This window comes from Lissotriton vulgaris, chromosome 9 (genome assembly GCF_964263255.1).
Source record: "Lissotriton vulgaris chromosome 9, aLisVul1.2, whole genome shotgun sequence".
Taxonomy (NCBI): Eukaryota; Metazoa; Chordata; class Amphibia; order Caudata; family Salamandridae; genus Lissotriton; species Lissotriton vulgaris.
In genome coordinates, this window is record NC_141697.1 from 1,188,623,402 (window position 1) to 1,188,641,153 (window position 17,752).

Here is a 17,752-nt window from a genome sequence, read left to right on the forward strand (position 1 = left end):
ACATCTCCCCCGCTATAGACCTACTATCAGAATCCTAAAACGAGGGTCTTAACTTCCAACCTTTTCACATGATTAGTATGAAATAATCCTGTGAAGCCATTCTGTCCTGCATGTCAGGATCCCTGCCCTCCGGAGGTACTGCACGCCCTTATCGACACAGTCAATACATTCATTAACAGCATAATTAATTCCTCACTCTCAGAAGTACCCCCGGATAGGAAACTTGCTGCAGTCAAGCCCCTGCAGAAAAAGCAATTACCCGATCCTACCACTCTTTCCAACCTCCAGCTCAACACCCTATTACCCTGTCTCCGTAAAATCACTGAGAAACTAGTCAATAGTCAACTGACAAAATTTTTAGAAGAAACTAATACTCTGTATCAGGCCATCACACTCCACAGAATCTGCACTACTACTTACCACAAGAACCCCTAAAATTTGCTCTGGATGAAGGGACAAATGCATTGCTAATTCTTTAAGCTTTATCAGCCACCTTTGATACTATATCCCATGACATTCTACTATACTATCTGAAGGCCCGTGGCATCTCCCATCGGGCCCAGGCCTTGCTGAAATCCTTCCTGACAAACCGCAGACAAGTAGTCACTCTTGGACACTATCAGTCAGCCGAGAAACCCGTGCACGCGTGTTCTGCACCAAGCCGAGTGTTGCTCAATGCACATATGGCCTCCTTCATAGAATTTATATCATCATTTAATATTGAAACCACCTCTTAAGCTAATTACACTCTGTTAATCCTAGCGTTAGACAAACATTCTACCAGCACAGAAGAGAACTTCCAACTGTCTCACTGGATGAAATGTAACCACTTGAAGTGTAATACTAAAAAAACAGATCATGCTAAAAGGCAAATCCAACACTTTCACTCCTGGTTGCTGGTGGCCGATAGACACCCCCCCCCCCACCTCCTCCTAACACGGTAGAGGTAGTTAACAATCTTGGGGTGATACTTGATATGACTCTCACCTTTTGTCCACAAGCAGTGGCTGGGAAGTGTTTCCACTGATAAAATCCCTAAATAAGTTATTTGACTTACTACCAAGTACAGCAAGAAAAACTATGACTGCAGCCCTTATTACCTCCAAACTGGATTACTGTAACAGCCTTTATGCAGGCGCCAACAAGTCAATTTTTAAAAAGCTCCAGACTGTTCAACATGCAGCAGCCCATCTGGTGCTTAAACTTCTGCGCTGCTCCTCAGCAGCTCTAAAGTCACTGCACTGGTTACCCGTCCACAAAAGAGTGCTATTCAAGATACTCGTAATCACCTTCATGGCGTTTACACCATCAGGTCCTAAATACCTATCAGCTAGATTCACACCCTATGTTACCCCACGCCTCCTTAGGTCCTCATCAACACACCTATTTAAACCCCCTCTTTTTATATGTAAAACGAGGGGGGGGGGGGTTAAAAAAAACCACTGTAGCCATTCTTGGGGCAAAAGCATGGAATACACTCCCCGGTCACCTCTGCCTCATCCACTCAGAACTGTGCTTCAGGAAAGACTATATAACCTGGATCTTTTGAGCCTTTGACTCCCTGGGCCTTTCAATTATGTAACCCTTCCGCACTAGGTGACAGTCTCTGTTGGAGCAATATATATGAAATCGCCAGGATAGTGACAGACAGACAGACACACACACACTCACTCTCTTTTGGGAATCCATAATTGTGATCAGACCTTTTTATCAGAGTCACTGGAGTGGAGGCTTCAATGAGACAACCCGAATCCTAGTACTAATATCTTAAGAAGAGGTTATGTTGTTTTCCCAGACAGTGAACGCTTATTGCTCACATTCTTGAAGTTGGAGGGAGGAGACCTAGACACTAGAGTGGAAAAGAAGAGACAAGGGCCACTCAGGAAAATACTGAGCCCTTTAGCTGAGATGAGTTGCGGATTAGTCTTTCTGTATCATTTCTATCTGATAGATGATGGGGATGAAAAGTGGGACTGTAGTCTGTTATTACCAGTGAAATGGACCCCCAGTCTTTCATCGTTTTCCTGATCTCTTTTTAGTGAGGATTACAAAATGGAGTGCTCCACAGAGTACACAGAGGACAGCAGTGCTAGTGTCTGCCTGAAAGCCAGGTTTCTAGAGGTAAGAGGACATCATCTGAGTCTTTACTTGCTGGAGGAAGCTGTTTGTCTGGCTTAAAGACCTAGAGGCCAACTTGTCTGGAGAGAGGGAAAGAGGCTGTCAACCCTACAGGATGAGTGATTTTCCACATGAGCCAGATGCAGTAAAATACCGGTGTTGATGGCATCTGCAAGAAGGAATATAGATGAGAGTAATCTGTGTGCTCCAGGTGTCAGTGGGCAATAGACTATTAGCGGTCCCAGATGGGAGCCACAGAATCACAGCTGCCCAATGCCACTTCCTTTAGGATTGCAAATGCAGCTGCCTTGTGCCTCTGTGACCCAAAGAAATGTGATAGCAACTTATCTGTCTCTGTGACTCAAAGAACCATTGCAGCGGCTTTGCACTGATAGACCTCATCTGTAGATAGAGGCTTGCCAGCGTGCCACTTGGGCCGCAGAGACCAAGGCCCAGCACAAGCAGTCTAGCCTGTGCCAAGCCTAGCACCCACAAGTTGGCCAGAGTGTGGCTGTAATGAGATCCATCCACATCGCGCCATGGACAATCCAGGTTACCTGTTTTGCTGACTCCAAGGGCTCTCCATCTTCTGCTCCCACTCTTCAGTTGCAGCATCACTGTAGCCAAAGGAAGCCGCATCGGAACCGCAGTATGCTATCTCCCCCAGAAGGAGAGAAACTGCGTGCTGCTTATGGCTGACTGCTGCCCAACAGATAAACGCCTTCTGGACTTACTATGGTGAAAGACTGCATGAACCATGAACGACTGAGCAAATAAACAATTCATAAGGAAAATAATCTACACCCGAGCCTAAAGTCATGCTATAACCACTATTCCTTGATAGGAGCAGAACCACTCGACCAGAAAGTAGGAGAACGCAAGAGCGAGGAATATGACTATGACTGAGGAGCAAACAGTTCCGGCACCAAGTTCACTAAATTGTACCAGGCCATTATTCAATGTGTAGTATTTAGATTTAATGTGTATAAAAGTGCTTTTCCTTTTCAAAGCAAAGCACAGGATTGGACAATCCGTTATTGCGCTTCTGCGTGATACCATGAGCAACTTGAAATATGTGTAAACCCAATTAGCGGAGAACAAAAAAAAGAAAACGTAGTCGGTGCCCATGCACCTTCGCTATAAGAGAAGGAATCACTGAGACCTTCTGACTAAATACTTTTTGAAGAAAAAACTACTTCTTTGACGAAAAACAAGTTGTAACAGTCCAAGCCCAACTCTAGATGGCTGTAGTATGAAAAGCATATGTATCTACAGCCACACAAGCTACAAACAATCTTTTCTACATTTGGAAATGGCAAGAAAAGAGCTAGGTGTCATCTAGTGACATCAAGGGAAACCAAAACACTGCTTTAAAAGGATTTTGTCTGAGCCCATGTAGCCACTGTGACGGATTTAGAAGAAACAAGTTGAAGAGTTATACGTGACATAGGAGGCGCATACGTGCTTGTTATCTTGTCTATGGCAAAGAACAGAAATTATCAAAAAAGGACATAGAATTAAACAGACAAACGGGGGAAGTCTACTAAAAGTCCCTCCATGTATTATATCATGTAGGACGTTTTGGTCAAGAAAAATAGTTTGGTGAGATGGTTGAAACTGTCTCAAACGAGAGAGCTAAAAGGTGAATGAGGAAGAATTTGGGGTGAGACCTTGATTTGGGAGGGGCCTTTCATTTGCTCATGCTTTCAAATGTAACTACTTGTGTTGTGCAAAAACACTCAAGTCTCTCCTAACACTGGGATGAAATTCCCATCAGTTTTGTGGAAGGTGGGTTGGGAAGTAGGAGTATTGTCATTACCACACAGTGTTCTTCACAACAGACTCATAGTTACATTATGTCTGTTATTTGACTATGCATGACACCACTCTACTACGAATACTGTTTGAATGATCAGTTGTTACAAGGTTAGAAATCGCGAGAGTATTCAAGTAGCATACCGAGTGATCTCACTTGCGGATTGGTCCTCGTCGTGGCTTTCTGAAGTGTCCCCATTGAATGACTCACTGAGGTTGGCAAGGGATGTCACAACATTTGCCAAAGTCCCTAATGCCCCCTGGCTTGTCTCTGCCTGTTAAGAATGAAAAAGAAAAATACTGAAAGGACTTGAAATGTTTAACAGGTTTATGTAAAATAGGCACTCCTAAAATTGTTAAGCGGATAGGACAATCAGGAACAATATTTGATCAAAACATTTTGGTTGATTTATAACACATTTACTGTTCTGTACAAAGAAGATATTACCTTGCAGTCTGAAGTCAGATGAACGGTGCCATCCTCGCGTATTAAGGGCTGCTGAATATTCACAAGCATCCCAGAATCAAGAATTCCTGTCTGCCTGATGGATACATCAAATTAATTACATAATGAAAAAGGGGGTTATACTGTGGAACATCACAACCAATACATTTATAAGAGCAAGCATCAACTGCAAACTTTTATCTACTGCAAAGAGACAGTTTGCTGGGGATCTATTTTATAATACTAGAGGCTATGACTGTTGGAGAAATGTCACAAGACTTCAAATGTGTATCTAAACCTTCCATACTAAAAGAGCAATTCTAAATTGCTTAGAATTAACTGGGATTAATTTACTTTACCCACAACATTTACTTTAATATCTGAATACTTTTAACAATTTGCTTTATTCATCATATCCTTGGTAAATCGTAACTCAATATTCTCCAAGTGCTATTTAATAGAAAACGTTCAACAAAAGTAGGTACTCTTATGTCGAGGCATGCAAAGTTACTTATCTCTATTTGTAACCTTATGTCACACAATTCTCTGTTATATTTAGAATTGTTAGGGTGCAACCATGGTTTCCACAGGATCACAGAAGACTACTCAAAATTATATTAAGGATTGAAAGATCAGAAGGTTTTAAACCCAAATTATTCTAAACAAGTCAAATTCAAAGTGGTATGGGCTGGATGTTAGTTCTGGCGTGACAGGCTCTTTATTTTATACAAAATATTTTACATTTGAAGATATATAGATCAGATTTCAACACTGCTAAATGTTCTATTATGAAGATACTGTATTAATATAAACTGACCTTGGTTCGTAAGTATTAAAGCTTTATGCCCTCTGTTTGCAAATCCAATTGCATATAGTAAGGAAGACCTGCCAATTCATAGGTCTAGCATGCTTAACACAGAAATATCTTCCAACCTTCATTCCGAACATATTTAGGTTGAGTCTGAAGCCCTCACCACAGAAAGTTTAAAATGATATCATTAACACAATCATTATGTCATAGTATACAGCTAGCAGATTATGTGAATGGGGAGTCAGAAAAATTCTAACTGTTCTGGATATAGCATAGAGGAAGGTATATCACACTACCTTTCAGTACTTGAACAATAATAATTTGTTTAAAGGAAAATACAGATAATCCACCTTTTGGGTATGCCTTACTGTCATAGTTGCAGCTCAACTGTGCATTCCAAAATATTGTAATTGGCACCAAATGCCCTAGATTTGAATACTGATGAATTAGCTTGTGTTACACATGTGAAACTAAAAGTACGATTTACCAAGTAAAAGGCAGCAGTGGTAGGCGCAAGGGTTAGGTAATTTGGGGATTATTGGTAGTTTGGCTGAATAAAGATTAAATATTTTGAAAGTATGTAAGCTTCTATTGATATTTTTGTTTCCAGAGAGCCTTATGTATTAATACCTGTTGGACCCGGCCCTTTGGGCAGGTTCGCCCCCAGACTTTTTGCTTTTTCCTAGCCTGTTTCTGGAACCTGGTGGTGGTGATTTTAGGCCTCTGCGCACTTTTTCACTGTGGTACAGTGCAAAGTGCTTGAGCTCTCTGTGAATGAATGGTGAGTGACCTGCCCTCCCATAGGAATGAATGGGGAATATGTATGCCCATGGTAGTTCCTGATGTGTGGGGAGTGCAGGGGCGAGTTTGGTATGTACGAACTCGTGAGACTGAATGCTGCAAAATGATATATGCGGCATGACTGTGTCTAGTCTAGAAGTACTACTTTTGGAAGTTGGCATATTTGTGTAAGTTGTGTCTGGCGTGTGATTGGCTGGTGAGCCTGGCCCAGAGTGCCTGGGCCTGCTTGTGGATTGACTGTCTGGTTTGAGGATGACAGGGGCTGGAGAGCCCAAGAGGTTGTCTGAAGTCAGCCCATGGATGAAAGGCAGCATCTGCTGCCAGGGAAGTGGGAGGAGATGGCACCTGATAGTGAAGGGCTGTGCCTGCCTAACTACAAAGCTGGCTCCACCTCCCGCTGGGTGACTGTCACCTCTGTCCCTGATACTGAGGGGACTTCCCTATAACCAGTTCTAGCTGGTTCTCACACTGCCTGCTTCAAAGGACTTCAAAGGACTTCAAAGACTTTTGGCTGTATAAGAAGGGGCTGTGCCCCCTTCCAAAATGTTCTTGTTTCTAACTTGAATCTGCCAGGGGCATGCTGCTGCTGGGGCTCAGGGGAATCCCTGGGCCCGGCCCATCCCCTGGACCTCTGATGGACTTTCCTGGACTCCTGGGGGACCCCTCTGCCTTGCTGGGCTGAGGGGGGGACTTTGCTTTGCCCCCTGGGACTCTCTGGTTCCTTTTTGCAGCATGGCGGAGCTGCATTTCTGGAAGGACCTTGCTGCTGGAGACTTTGCCCTTTGGCTAAGGCTTATTATAGCCTAAAGCGCCTGGAAGCGCTGTACTTTGTGCTTTAGCGCTTGAAAGCGATTTTTGCCGGTTTGCGGGCATTTCGTTGCACGCATTTTGCGTGAGGTTTGGCAGTTGCCGTTCTGCGAGTGCCCACCTCGCTTATTTTTGATTAGTTTGCCCTCTGGCAGGTGCCTACCCTGCCAGGGACCTTGCCGCGATATTTTACTTTCCACGAGGGAGCCCACTCCTCGGGAAACTTTGCCTGCCCGCCTGCCTGTCTAGAGAGGGCCGGCGCGCTGCCCGCGGCGACCCGGAAGTGGTTGGCCGGCCGGCCAATCCCAGCGCGGCCGTCCGGAAGTCCCGCCCCCGCAGCAGAGAGGAGGAGAGAAGCTGCCGGGTGAGGAGGACGCCGCAGGAAGAAGGGCCCGATAGAGGGCGGCTGGTGTCGCCGGTGCAGGGCTCCCATTGCTGAGGGAGCCCTGGAGGAGCGGAGCGGAGCGGTCGCGGAGGGGGCGCGAGGCACATTGCCGCTGCCTGCCCCCGCCGCAGAGAGAAGAGACTGCCGCCGGGAGCCTTGCTGGCTCCACCCTGAGTCCCGGTCCCGAGACGGGGGACCGGGCAAAGCAAAGAGAGTCTGCGAGGAGCAGGAGCTCCTCAGATGCTGCTGAGCCGCCCCCGCCGCACCGAAGACCGGCGAGAGCAAAGGGAGCTGCCGGTGAGTGGGGCGTACCAAGGGGAGGGGCACCGGGACACATTGTCGGTGTCCGCCCCCCCCAGTAGCGCGAGCCCGCGCTCTTTGACAGTATGAAGCCATGAAGGCTTCAAGGGCGGCCCCGGTTGGCAGTGGGTCGCCCCAACGTGTATGAGCCCAGAGAGGCTCAGAGGGGCCCTATTTTGTTTAAGAGCCTGTTTGGCTCTTGGGGGCCATTTTAGTTACGAGGGGGCGTCGGGGCACATTACCGGTGCCCGTCCCCTCCTGCCTCCGTGTGTTAGGGTTAGAGTCCGGTGAGGCTCATGGGGGCACCATTGTATTTAGAGCCCTGAGAGGCTCCAACGCTGGGTGCACAGTAGTTTCAGAGCCTGTGTGGCTCAATGTGGCGCAGTTTGTGCTCAAGGGGCACCCCTTTATTTCAGAGCCCCTGCCACAGTTTGTGATTCCCCAGCTGCCCAGCACTTTGTGGGCAGCTGCCACGTTTAGGCTTTTGTACTTTGTGACTGGCGCTGAATGGCAGCGCGCTCTGACATTGGACTCAGGGCATCCTTGCCCCACAAGGCCAGTTGGCCTAGGGAACTGCCACAAGTGGTGGCTTATGTAAGTTATGCGCAATGTGATTTCTATGGTGTTAATAGTAATTGCCTACTGTGTGTTTTTGCGCTATTGTGTTGTTCTGGCACCTCTGAATGTTTTTAGGCATCATGTGTCTTTGTTTCCATGCGCTGCACCTCTGAATGTTTAGTCATCATGTGTCTTCTTGCGCTGCACCCCTGAATGTATTTTATTGCATCATGTGCTTTATTCTTAACACCTCTGAATGTTTATGGCATCATGGGTTTCTCTTTATTACTCCTCTGAATGTGGTTCATGCATCATGGGTAATGTGTTCTGGTATACCCCTAAATGTATTTTATTCTTAGGTGGTTGTCCTTTTTAGTACAGGTGGTCCTAGTAAGGTCCTGGTTCCTGTTACCAGTGGATACTGGTTGTGATCTTTGTGATTACCCTTTTATGTTTATTATTTCTTATTCTAGAAGTACTATATCTGATTCTGACAGTGGCCCATGTGGCCCTGTCTTGTAAATAATCCCTTATGAATTTTGCCCGTGCCAATTGGCACAATGTACATGTGTGATTTTATCTGATGTGTTTTTACAATACAAAAGTTATTTTTATAATAAGATTGTGTGGAGTCTCTTTTGTGGTGTGCCTAGTATGTTGTTGCTGTTGTGCGCTGGGCAAATGCTTTACACATTGCCTCAGAGTTTAGCCTTACTGCTTGTGCCAAGCTACCAAGGGGGTGAGCAGGGGTTATCTTGGCGTGTGACTTCCTTGCCCTGACTAGAATGGTGGTTTCTGCCTGGCTTTGGCGTCAGCCTTAGCCTACCAGGAATAGCCAGTTCTAACATTGTTGGTCAGCGGTGCGGATTTGGACTTGTGTTTGCGCAGTGCCATAGCGACAACTGGCTACATTACAAAACTCTGCAATTGTTTTTTTCAGATAGTCACATGTTTGGGATTATTGTTTTTGATTTTTTTCCTCATAGTGTCATTTGCAAATGTGTTTCTGCACTTTAGATTTAGTGGCAGATGAGAGAAAGTGACAGGGCAGGACACCAGTAGAGGGGGAGGTTCCCATAGATTAGGAATCCCTTGCTGGGTCCAGTGTCCAATCCCAAATCCTGTCCCTGTGTGGGTAGATGGAAGAGAGGGAGTGTGAGGAGAAAAGACTAGCTCAGGAGGGTGGTTGTTCCCTGATTGTAGTGTGTGTGTCTGGATTCCCCAGTGTGGTAGGATCCAGTGATGGCAGCTTAAATGTGTCCAGTGCGTGTGAAGTCCCATTCCCAGTTCCCAGAGTATGGTGCCTGGTGCTCAGTAAGAGGGGTACAGGTTGTGAGTCAGAGGCAGTGAGGAACTGTCTCACTAGTCTGGAGGGGGAGTGTGTGGATAAGTGGTGTTTTGAACTGGAGGAATTGATGTGAGTTTTTTTTAAGGAGCTTGCATGTGAGGTGTACCTCTGGTGGTGTGCAGGAGGTCCTGCAGAGGCACTGGACAAGAAGGTGGATGTCTGGCGGTGTGCTAGATGTCTTGCAGAGGCATTAGGGAGTGGTTCCAAAAGGAGTGACTTGTGTACCTGATGATCCTGTGAAGGGGAAGAGGTTCATGTGTAACCCAGCTAGGTCCCAGTAGTATGGTAGGGGTGTAGGGGCTCACGCCCTGTCTCAGTGGAGGCGGAGTGAGTGTGGGACGGTGTGTCCCACGTTGGCCTGAAACCCTATCTCAGGGCCTGGAGGGTTCCCTAAGGGAGCGCCAGGTCAGGGGCCTAAGCTGTACATAGGTCATTTGAGGAGGATCTTCCTGTGTCTAGAGGACGGGGAGTGTCTGTAACCAGAACTCCGGCGGTCCTAGTGTTGGGCAGTACCGCTCCTGAGGTTCATGTGTAACCCAGCTAGGTCCCAGTAGTATGGTAGGGGTGTAGGGGCTCACGCCCTGTCTCAGTGGAGGCGGAGTGAGTGTGGGACGGTGTGTCCCACGTTGGCCTGAAACCCTATCTCAGGGCCTGGAGGGTTCCCTAAGGGAGCGCCAGGTCAGGGGCCTAAGCTGTACATAGGTCATTTGAGGAGGATCTTCCGGTGTCTAGAGGACGGGGAGTGTCTGTAACCAGAACTCCGGTGGTCCTAGTGTAGGGCAGTACTGCTCCTAAGTGGAGGGTGCAGAAGTCCTGGCTCGCTGAGCATTTGACCGTCTAGAGTGCTTGACCATTTGTGGGGCCTCTGGAGGTGGTTCCCCGAGGAGGGGGGAAAGCCGGGTTGGGGTTGTGGCCTGACCTGGAAGGAGTACTGAAGGAAAGTGTGTCACTGATACGCCGCTGGCGTGTGCTCTGTCTAGCCTGGGACATACTGAGAATCACCCTGTGATAGGGAGTACTGGAGGAGAATGTGTCGCTGATACGCCGCTGGCGTGTGCTCTGTCTAGCCTGAGACATACTGGGCCTGTAGTCATGGAACTGGAAGGGGGTGCAGAGGGATGGTGTCCTTACTTCTGACCCCGGTGTAACCTGAGGGTTTAGATCTTAGGTTGGGAGATTAGGAAACATCTAGGTCAAGAGGAATCTCTGCCAAAGTGGATCAGCTGAAGAGACTGAGGGGGCTGCCCTTGCTGTGTGTTCTGGGGCTCACCTGCAGTTTGTTGTTTCCACCAAGGTAGAGGAAAGGGGGCTTTGCTGTGTGCTGTGTCCCCCCCACCTGCTTGAAGAGGAACTGTGCTGTGTGCTTTGTACCTCAGAAGTGGAATAGTTTCCAGGTGGTAGACCAGTGATGGAGTGAGGTCCTTATCTGGTAGGAGAATTGTTTTCTGGTGAGTGCTTCTCTGTGAGGGTGTGGAAACCCAGAAGTAGAGGTAGGGTGGGGCATTCTTGCCCGTGACCTCTGGTCAGCCTGGGGGTGTGGACCCTAGGTTGTTGGATCAGTGGTAGTTGTAGCTACACTGAGAGGAAGAGTGGAGAATGGCTATTGTGTGCCAGGGGTTACTGCCCCCCACTCTGTAGATTAGTTAGGACCTGTGATTTAAATGGCCTATGGCCTGGTCTTGGCTGTGGATGACTAGGAAGTACCAGTGTGGTATCCTAGTTGTGTCAGAGAGTTATTGTTTGGAGGTAACCAGGTGGGTTCAGAGTGGCGTAAAACCGGAGGGTGTCCCTGCCGTGCAGGTCCGTGTTTTGTCGCCCAAAGCAAGGAAGCCCATCAGTGGAGTGATTGGTCTACCCTGCGTTTTGGCTGGAAGGGGGTTGTGTTGGACCCGACCCTTTGGGCAGGTTCACCCCCAGACTTTTTACTTTTTCCTAGCCTGTTTCTGGAACCTGGTGGTGGTGATTTTAGGCCTCTGCGCACTTTTTCACTGTGGTACAGTGCAAAATGCTTGAGCTCTCTGTGAATGAATGGTGAGTGACCTGCCCTCCCATAGGAATGAATGGGGAATATGTATGCCCATGGTAGTTCCTGATGTGTGGGGAGTGCAGGGACGAGTTTGGTATTTACGAACTCGTGAGACTGAATGCTGCAAAATGATATATGCGGCATGACTGTGTCTAGTCTAGAAGTACTACTTTTGGAAGTTGGCATATTTGTGTAAGTTGTGTCTGGCGTGTGATTGGCTGGAGAGCCTGGCCCAGAGTGCCTGGGCCTGCTTGTGGATTGACTGTCTGGTTTGAGGATGACAGGGGCTGGAGAGCCCAGGAGGTTGTCTGAAGTCAGCCCATGGATGAAAGGCAGCATCTGCTGCCAGGGAAGTGGGAGGAGATGGCACCTGATAGTGAAGGGCTGTGCCTGCCTAACTACAAAGCTGGCTCCACCTCCCGCTGGGCGACTGTCACCTCTGTCCCTGATACTGAGGGGACTTCCCTATAACCAGTTCTAGCTGGTTCTCACACTGCCTGCTTCAAAGGACTTCAAAGGACTTCAAAGACTTTTGGCTGTATAAGAAGGGGCTGTGCCCCCTTCCAAAATGTTCTTGTTTCTAACTTGAATCTGCCAGGGGCATGCTGCTGCTGGGGCTCAGGGGAATCCCTGGGCCCGGCCCATCCCCTGGACCTCTGATGGACTTTCCTGGACTCCTGGGGGACCCCTCTGCCTTGCTGGGCTGAGGGGGGGGACTTTGCTTTGCCCCCTGGGACTCTCTGGTTCCTTTTTGCAGCATGGCGGAGCTGCATTTCTGGAAGGACCTTGCTGCTGGAGACTTTGCCCTTTGGCTAAGGCTTATTATAGCCTAAAGCGCCTGGAAGCGCTGTACTTTGTGCTTTAGCGCTTGAAAGCGATTTTTGCCGGTTTGCGGGCATTTCGTTGCACGCATTTTGCGTGAGGTTTGGCAGTTGCCGTTCTGCGAGTGCCCACCTCGCTTATTTTTTATTAGTTTGCCCTCTGGCAGGTGCCTACCCTGCCAGGGACCTTGCTGCGATATTTTACTTTCCACGAGGGAGCCCACTCCTCGGAAAACTTTGCCTGCCCGCCTGCCTGTCTAGAGAGGGCCGCCGCGCTACACGCGGCGACCCGGAAGTGGTTGGCCGGCCGGCCAATCCCAGCGCGGCCGGCCGGAAGTCCCGCCCCCGCAGCAGAGAGGAGGAGAGAAGCTGCCGGGTGAGGAGGACGCCGCAGGAAGAAGGGCCCGATAGATGGCGGCTGGTGTCGCCGGTGCAGGGCTCCAATTGCTGAGGGAGCCCTGGAGGAGCGGAGCGGAGCGGAGCGGAGCGGTCGCGGAGGGGGGCGCGAGGCACATTGTCGGTGCCTGCCCCCGCCGCAGAGAGAAGAGACTGCCGCCGGGAGCCTTGCTGGCTCCACCCTGAGTCCCGGTCCTGAGACGGGGGACCGGGCAAAGCAAAGAGTCTGCGAGGAGCAGGAGCTCCTCAGATGCTGCCGAGCCGCCCCCGCCGCACCGAAGACCGGCGAGAGCAAAGGGAGCTGCCGGTGAGTGGGGCGTACCAAGGGGAGGGGCACCGGGACACATTGTCGGTGTCCGCCCCCCCCCCCCCCAGTAGCGCGAGCCCGCGCTCTTTGACAGTATGAAGCCATGAAGGCTTCAAGGGCGGCCCCGGTTGGCAGTGGGTCGCCCCAACGTGTATGAGCCCAGAGAGGCTCAGAGGGGCCCTATTTTGTTTAAGAGCCTGTTTGGCTCTTGGGGGCCATTTTAGTTACGAGGGGGCGTCGGGGCACATTGCCGTTGCCCACCCCTTCCTGCCTCCGAGTGTTAGGGTTAGAATCCGGTGAGGCTCATGGGGGCACCATTGTATTTAGAGTCCTGAGAGGCTCCAACGCTGGGTGCACAGTAGTTTCAGAGCCTGTGTGGCTCAATGTGGCGCAGTTTGTGCTCAAGGGGCACCCCTTTATTTCAGAGCCCCTGCCACAGTTTGTGATTCCCCAGCTGCCCAGCACTTTGTGGGCAGCTGCCACGTTTAGGCTTTTGTACTTTGTGACTGGCGCTGCATGGCAGCGCGCTATGACATTGGACTCAGGGCATCCTTGCCCCACAAGGCCAGTTGGCCTAGGAAACTGCCACAAGTGGTGGCTTATGTAAGTTATGCGCAATGTGATTTCTATGGTTTTAATAGTAATTGCCTACTGTGTGTTTTTGAGCTATTGTGTTGTTCTGGCACCTCTGAATGTTTTTAGGCATCATGTGTCTTTCTTTCCATGCGCTGCACCTCTGAATATTTAGTCATCATGTGTCTTCTTGCGCTGCACCCCTGAATGTATTTTATTGCATCATGTGCTTTATTCTTAACACCTCTGAATGTTTATGGCATCATGTGTTTCTCTTTATTACTCCTCTGAATGTGGTTCATGCATCATGTGTTCTGGTATACCCCTAAATGTATTTTATTCTTAGGTGGTTGTCCTTTTTAGTACAGGTGGTCCTAGTAAGGTCCTGGTTCCTGTTACCAGTGGATACTGGTTGTGATCTTTGTGATTACCCTTTTATGTTTATTATTTCTTATTCTAGAAGTACTATATCTGATTCTGACAGTGGCCCAAGTGGCCCTGTCTTGTTAATAATCCCTTATGAATGTTGCCCGTGCCAGTTGGCACAATGTACATGTGTGATTTTATCTGATGTGTTTTTACAATACAAAAGTAATTATTATAATAAGATTGTGTGGAGTCTCTTTTGTGGTGTGCCTAGTATGTTGTTGCTGTTGTGCGCTGGCGCAAATGCTTTACACATTGCCTCCGAGTTTAGCCTTACTGCTTGTGCCAAGCTACCAAGGGGGTGAGCAGGGGTTATCTTGGCGTGTGACTTCCTTGCCCTGACTAGAATGGTGGTTTCTGCCTGGCTTTGGCGTCAGCCTTAGCCTACCAGAAATAGCCAGTTCTAACAATACCCAATTTTATACAACAAGATACAGATATTTATTTTATTTATTCTAAGTATTAGTATAGTGCCTTGTCACCTGAACAGGCATTAAAGTGCTTTACATAGAACTAAACACTTTACGTAGAGCACGGAATGGGGAGAGGTTCAGGAGGACTGAGTAGGGAAAGGAATGGGAAGGAGGAGAAGGGTATGGAGCAGTGTGTCAACAAGGTGAATCAACTGAACGAATGGTGAACGCAAATGTAGTTGGAGACGTTTGAAAGGAATGTGTGGAAAGTGTCAGCTATCTTGTGCCCACTTGCTGGTTCAGGTAGAGCATGCTGGTGGTATTGTCTGTGTGCACTAACACTGAAGAACCTGCTATCCTTGGTAGGAATGCTTAGAGACTGTGTCACATGGCTATGAGCACCAAGAGATTGATATGCATGAGATCTTCTGTAGCGGAGACCACTTTCTTTGAATTTGCAGGTCTTGCAGATGCCTGTCCTAGCCCTCTAGGGAGGCATCCCTAGTTACTACGAAGTTGGGTTTTTGAGGCAAGAACGTGAGGCCCTTTGAGAGATGGGAGGCTTGGGACCACCAGGCTAGTGCTTCCTGCATGCCTGGTGTGACATTTACAAGGTCCTCGAAAGATCCTTCTGTTGGAGCCCAGTGCTTTTGTAGCTCTTCCTGTAATGGTCTTATTTTCAGACATGCAAGAGGGACCAGATTGATATCTGAGTACTTCGTGCCCAAAAGTAACACAAACAGAGCCACTAAAACTGACTTTTCTGGAAAGATTTATAGCCAGTTCCTTGAGCCTTTGTTGCCTGTCTTGGGAGATAAAGGCGTTGTTTTTGACTGTATCTTCAGCTGCACCCAGGAAACTTATCTTCTTGGATGGAGTAGGGGATGACTTTGATGATTTACAGTGAGACCAAGTTTGCAAAACAATTGTAGACAAGCCTCTGTGACCATGGACGCTTAATATGCGGTTGGTGCTTTTATCAACCAGTCGTCTAGGTAGGGAAATACCTGAAGACCGTCCTAAGAGAGTCTGCCACAGGGACTAGGCATTTGGTAAAAATGCGAAGAGTTGGCTTGAGGACAAATGGGAGGACTTTGAATTGGTAATGGATGCCGGCTACAGTGAAGCGTAGGCATTTTCAATGTTTAGGATGTATGGGAATGTGGAAGTATGAATCCTTTAAATCTAGAGTTGTCATGGGGTTTTCATGATTTAGGAGATGCAGGATGTCAGAAAGGGTGACTATGCGAATGGATTGCTTGCATAGATACTTGTTTAACTTTCGGAGGTCTAGGTTGGATCGCAATACCCCAGTTTTTTTGATTATGCAAAAACAGGAGCAGAAACCCATACCCTTCTGGTGTTGGGGATTTTTTTCTATTGCTCCTTTGGCTAGCATGGTGAGGGCTTCTTTTCTGAGTAAGTGAAGACGAGGTGGGTGCGCCTCCTTTGGTGGAGCTGTTGGTCGTCATTTGACAAATTTCAGTGAAGGACCATAGGTGATAAGGTCTAATACCCATCCGTCTGCTGTTATTTGCCTCTAGGTCTGGGAGAAATTGGAAATGTTTGCATCTGCGGCTGGTACAGAGTTAGGTGCAGCGGACACCTGAGAGAGGCTAATGTTTTCTATTGGCTTCTCTGCCCTGAGGGGTCCGTTTTCACCCAAGCCCTTGCTTGTTGTAGGACGATATTACTGCTGTTGTTGATAGGGCTATTGAAAGCAATGATAACCCCCTTTAGAAACCTCTTCCACATGCTCCTAGAAATGGCACCTTGAGAAACGGCAGCATTCCGAATGACTTTGCTGTGTCTGCATCTGCCTTGCAATGCCTCATCTACATGCTTACCAAAAAGCGCTTCCCCATCGTAAGACAAGTCCATGATTTTCTTTTAACTGACCTTTCGCCGGAAAGAGATTGTTTTGAGCAATCCTTGATGCTTTAGAACTTCGGCCCCTGCCAGCTGCCAAAATCCTGTAGAGGCTTTGTTCATTGCACAATCGATTATTTCAGAGGATGACCTCTCTCCCACCTAAAAGATTATTTTAGCTGATTGTTTATCCTTTGGCATGAGATCTATGAGTGCACCAGTATCTGGCCACATTGGTCGGTCGTACCGGCCCAATATTACCATTATTAATTTTTGGATTTGTACAGCGCACTCCTACTCAGAGTGTCCTGGCACCAAATCAGGTAGCCTGCACCCATAATGATCGTCTTGTATGGATTGTTGAAAGAGCCATGTCTTTAATTTCTTCTTAAGAATGTGGAGATCAATTATGGAACGAGGTTCCAGAGGAAGTTTATTCCATGACGCAGGGCCAAGACAGGAAAAGGACCTGCCGCCTATTCTGACTAGCTGAATTTTGGGAACTCTCGCCAAATGCTCATAGGAGGAGGAAACATTTCTGGAAGGGACATATTGGTGATTCCTCTCTCTCATGGATCCGGCACTTGAAGCATGCAAAACTTTGTAAACAAGGACCATAAATTTAAAACATTTTTTGGGGGGGAAGCCAGTGAAGGGCTCTCAGAAGAGAGGACATGGCTTCTCGGGGAGAGATGAAGGAGAATCCGTGCACCTAAGTTCCACATCACCTGAAATCAACCCAGGAGGCAATCAGGGAGGCCCAGGTAGAGAGAATTCCTGTAATACAACCTGGAGGCTATTTATGCTTAGATGACTGTTCTCTTGGAATTCTTGATGTAAATAATTAATTTACTCTCTTAATTTCTATGCAGGTAAGTACTTAATCAATAATAACTCAATCAGAAGGAAAGAAAACAGAGTCCGTGGTGTTAGAGTTTCTAAGGGTTTTATTCCTCATAAAGGAATCAGGATATCATGTTCTGACCACCACAGGGGTGTCAGAAGGGATAGATGAGCGCGCTGAAGTTTATTATCAATACATAGCTTATATACTTGATTTATACATAGGAATCAATGTAAGAGGCGTAACAGCTGAGAGAAGACAAGATAACAGTATACACGTGGTACTAATACATCATCAAGAGGCGTAAACTAGGCGTGAACCAGAGGTGTGTGCTAGAAACGTCACTGATAGGTGACGCAAGTGGGTGGCACCAAGGGGTGGTGCTAACAGAATGTTGCAGTGTCAGCAGAAAATCGGAAGCTTGGATGCGCGCGCAGCTGCATGACGTGTGATTGACGGGGTGCAGGGGACTTGACATTTACACTGACGGAAAGAGACAGAAGTCTGGCATGTCAGTTCAACTTGTACTTCTATCATATCTGATATCTGATGTTTAGGAACTATACTATCTGGGCGGAAAGGTCTCTAGGGCAGAAGCTACTCTATGCTAACTGTGGATGCGTGTATGAGCGCCTAAGTGTCTACATGCGAAGCGTGGGGGCACGGGGCCTTCCATGGAAGCATGGCAA

General features: G+C 48.0%; 1 protein-coding gene across 1 annotated transcript in view; it reads right to left on the minus strand.

The window, feature by feature from the left end:
* Positions 1-17,752, minus strand: part of NR2C2 (nuclear receptor subfamily 2 group C member 2) — a 331,335-nt gene that overhangs the window by 138,975 nt on the left and 174,608 nt on the right. The window contains exons 7-8 of the mRNA XM_086939253.1: positions 4,382-4,475; positions 4,078-4,208 (exon numbers count right to left, since the gene is read on the minus strand). Coding sequence (XP_086795379.1) covers positions 4,078-4,208; positions 4,382-4,475 — 225 coding nt within the window. The remainder of the gene's footprint in view (positions 1-4,077; positions 4,209-4,381; positions 4,476-17,752) is intronic.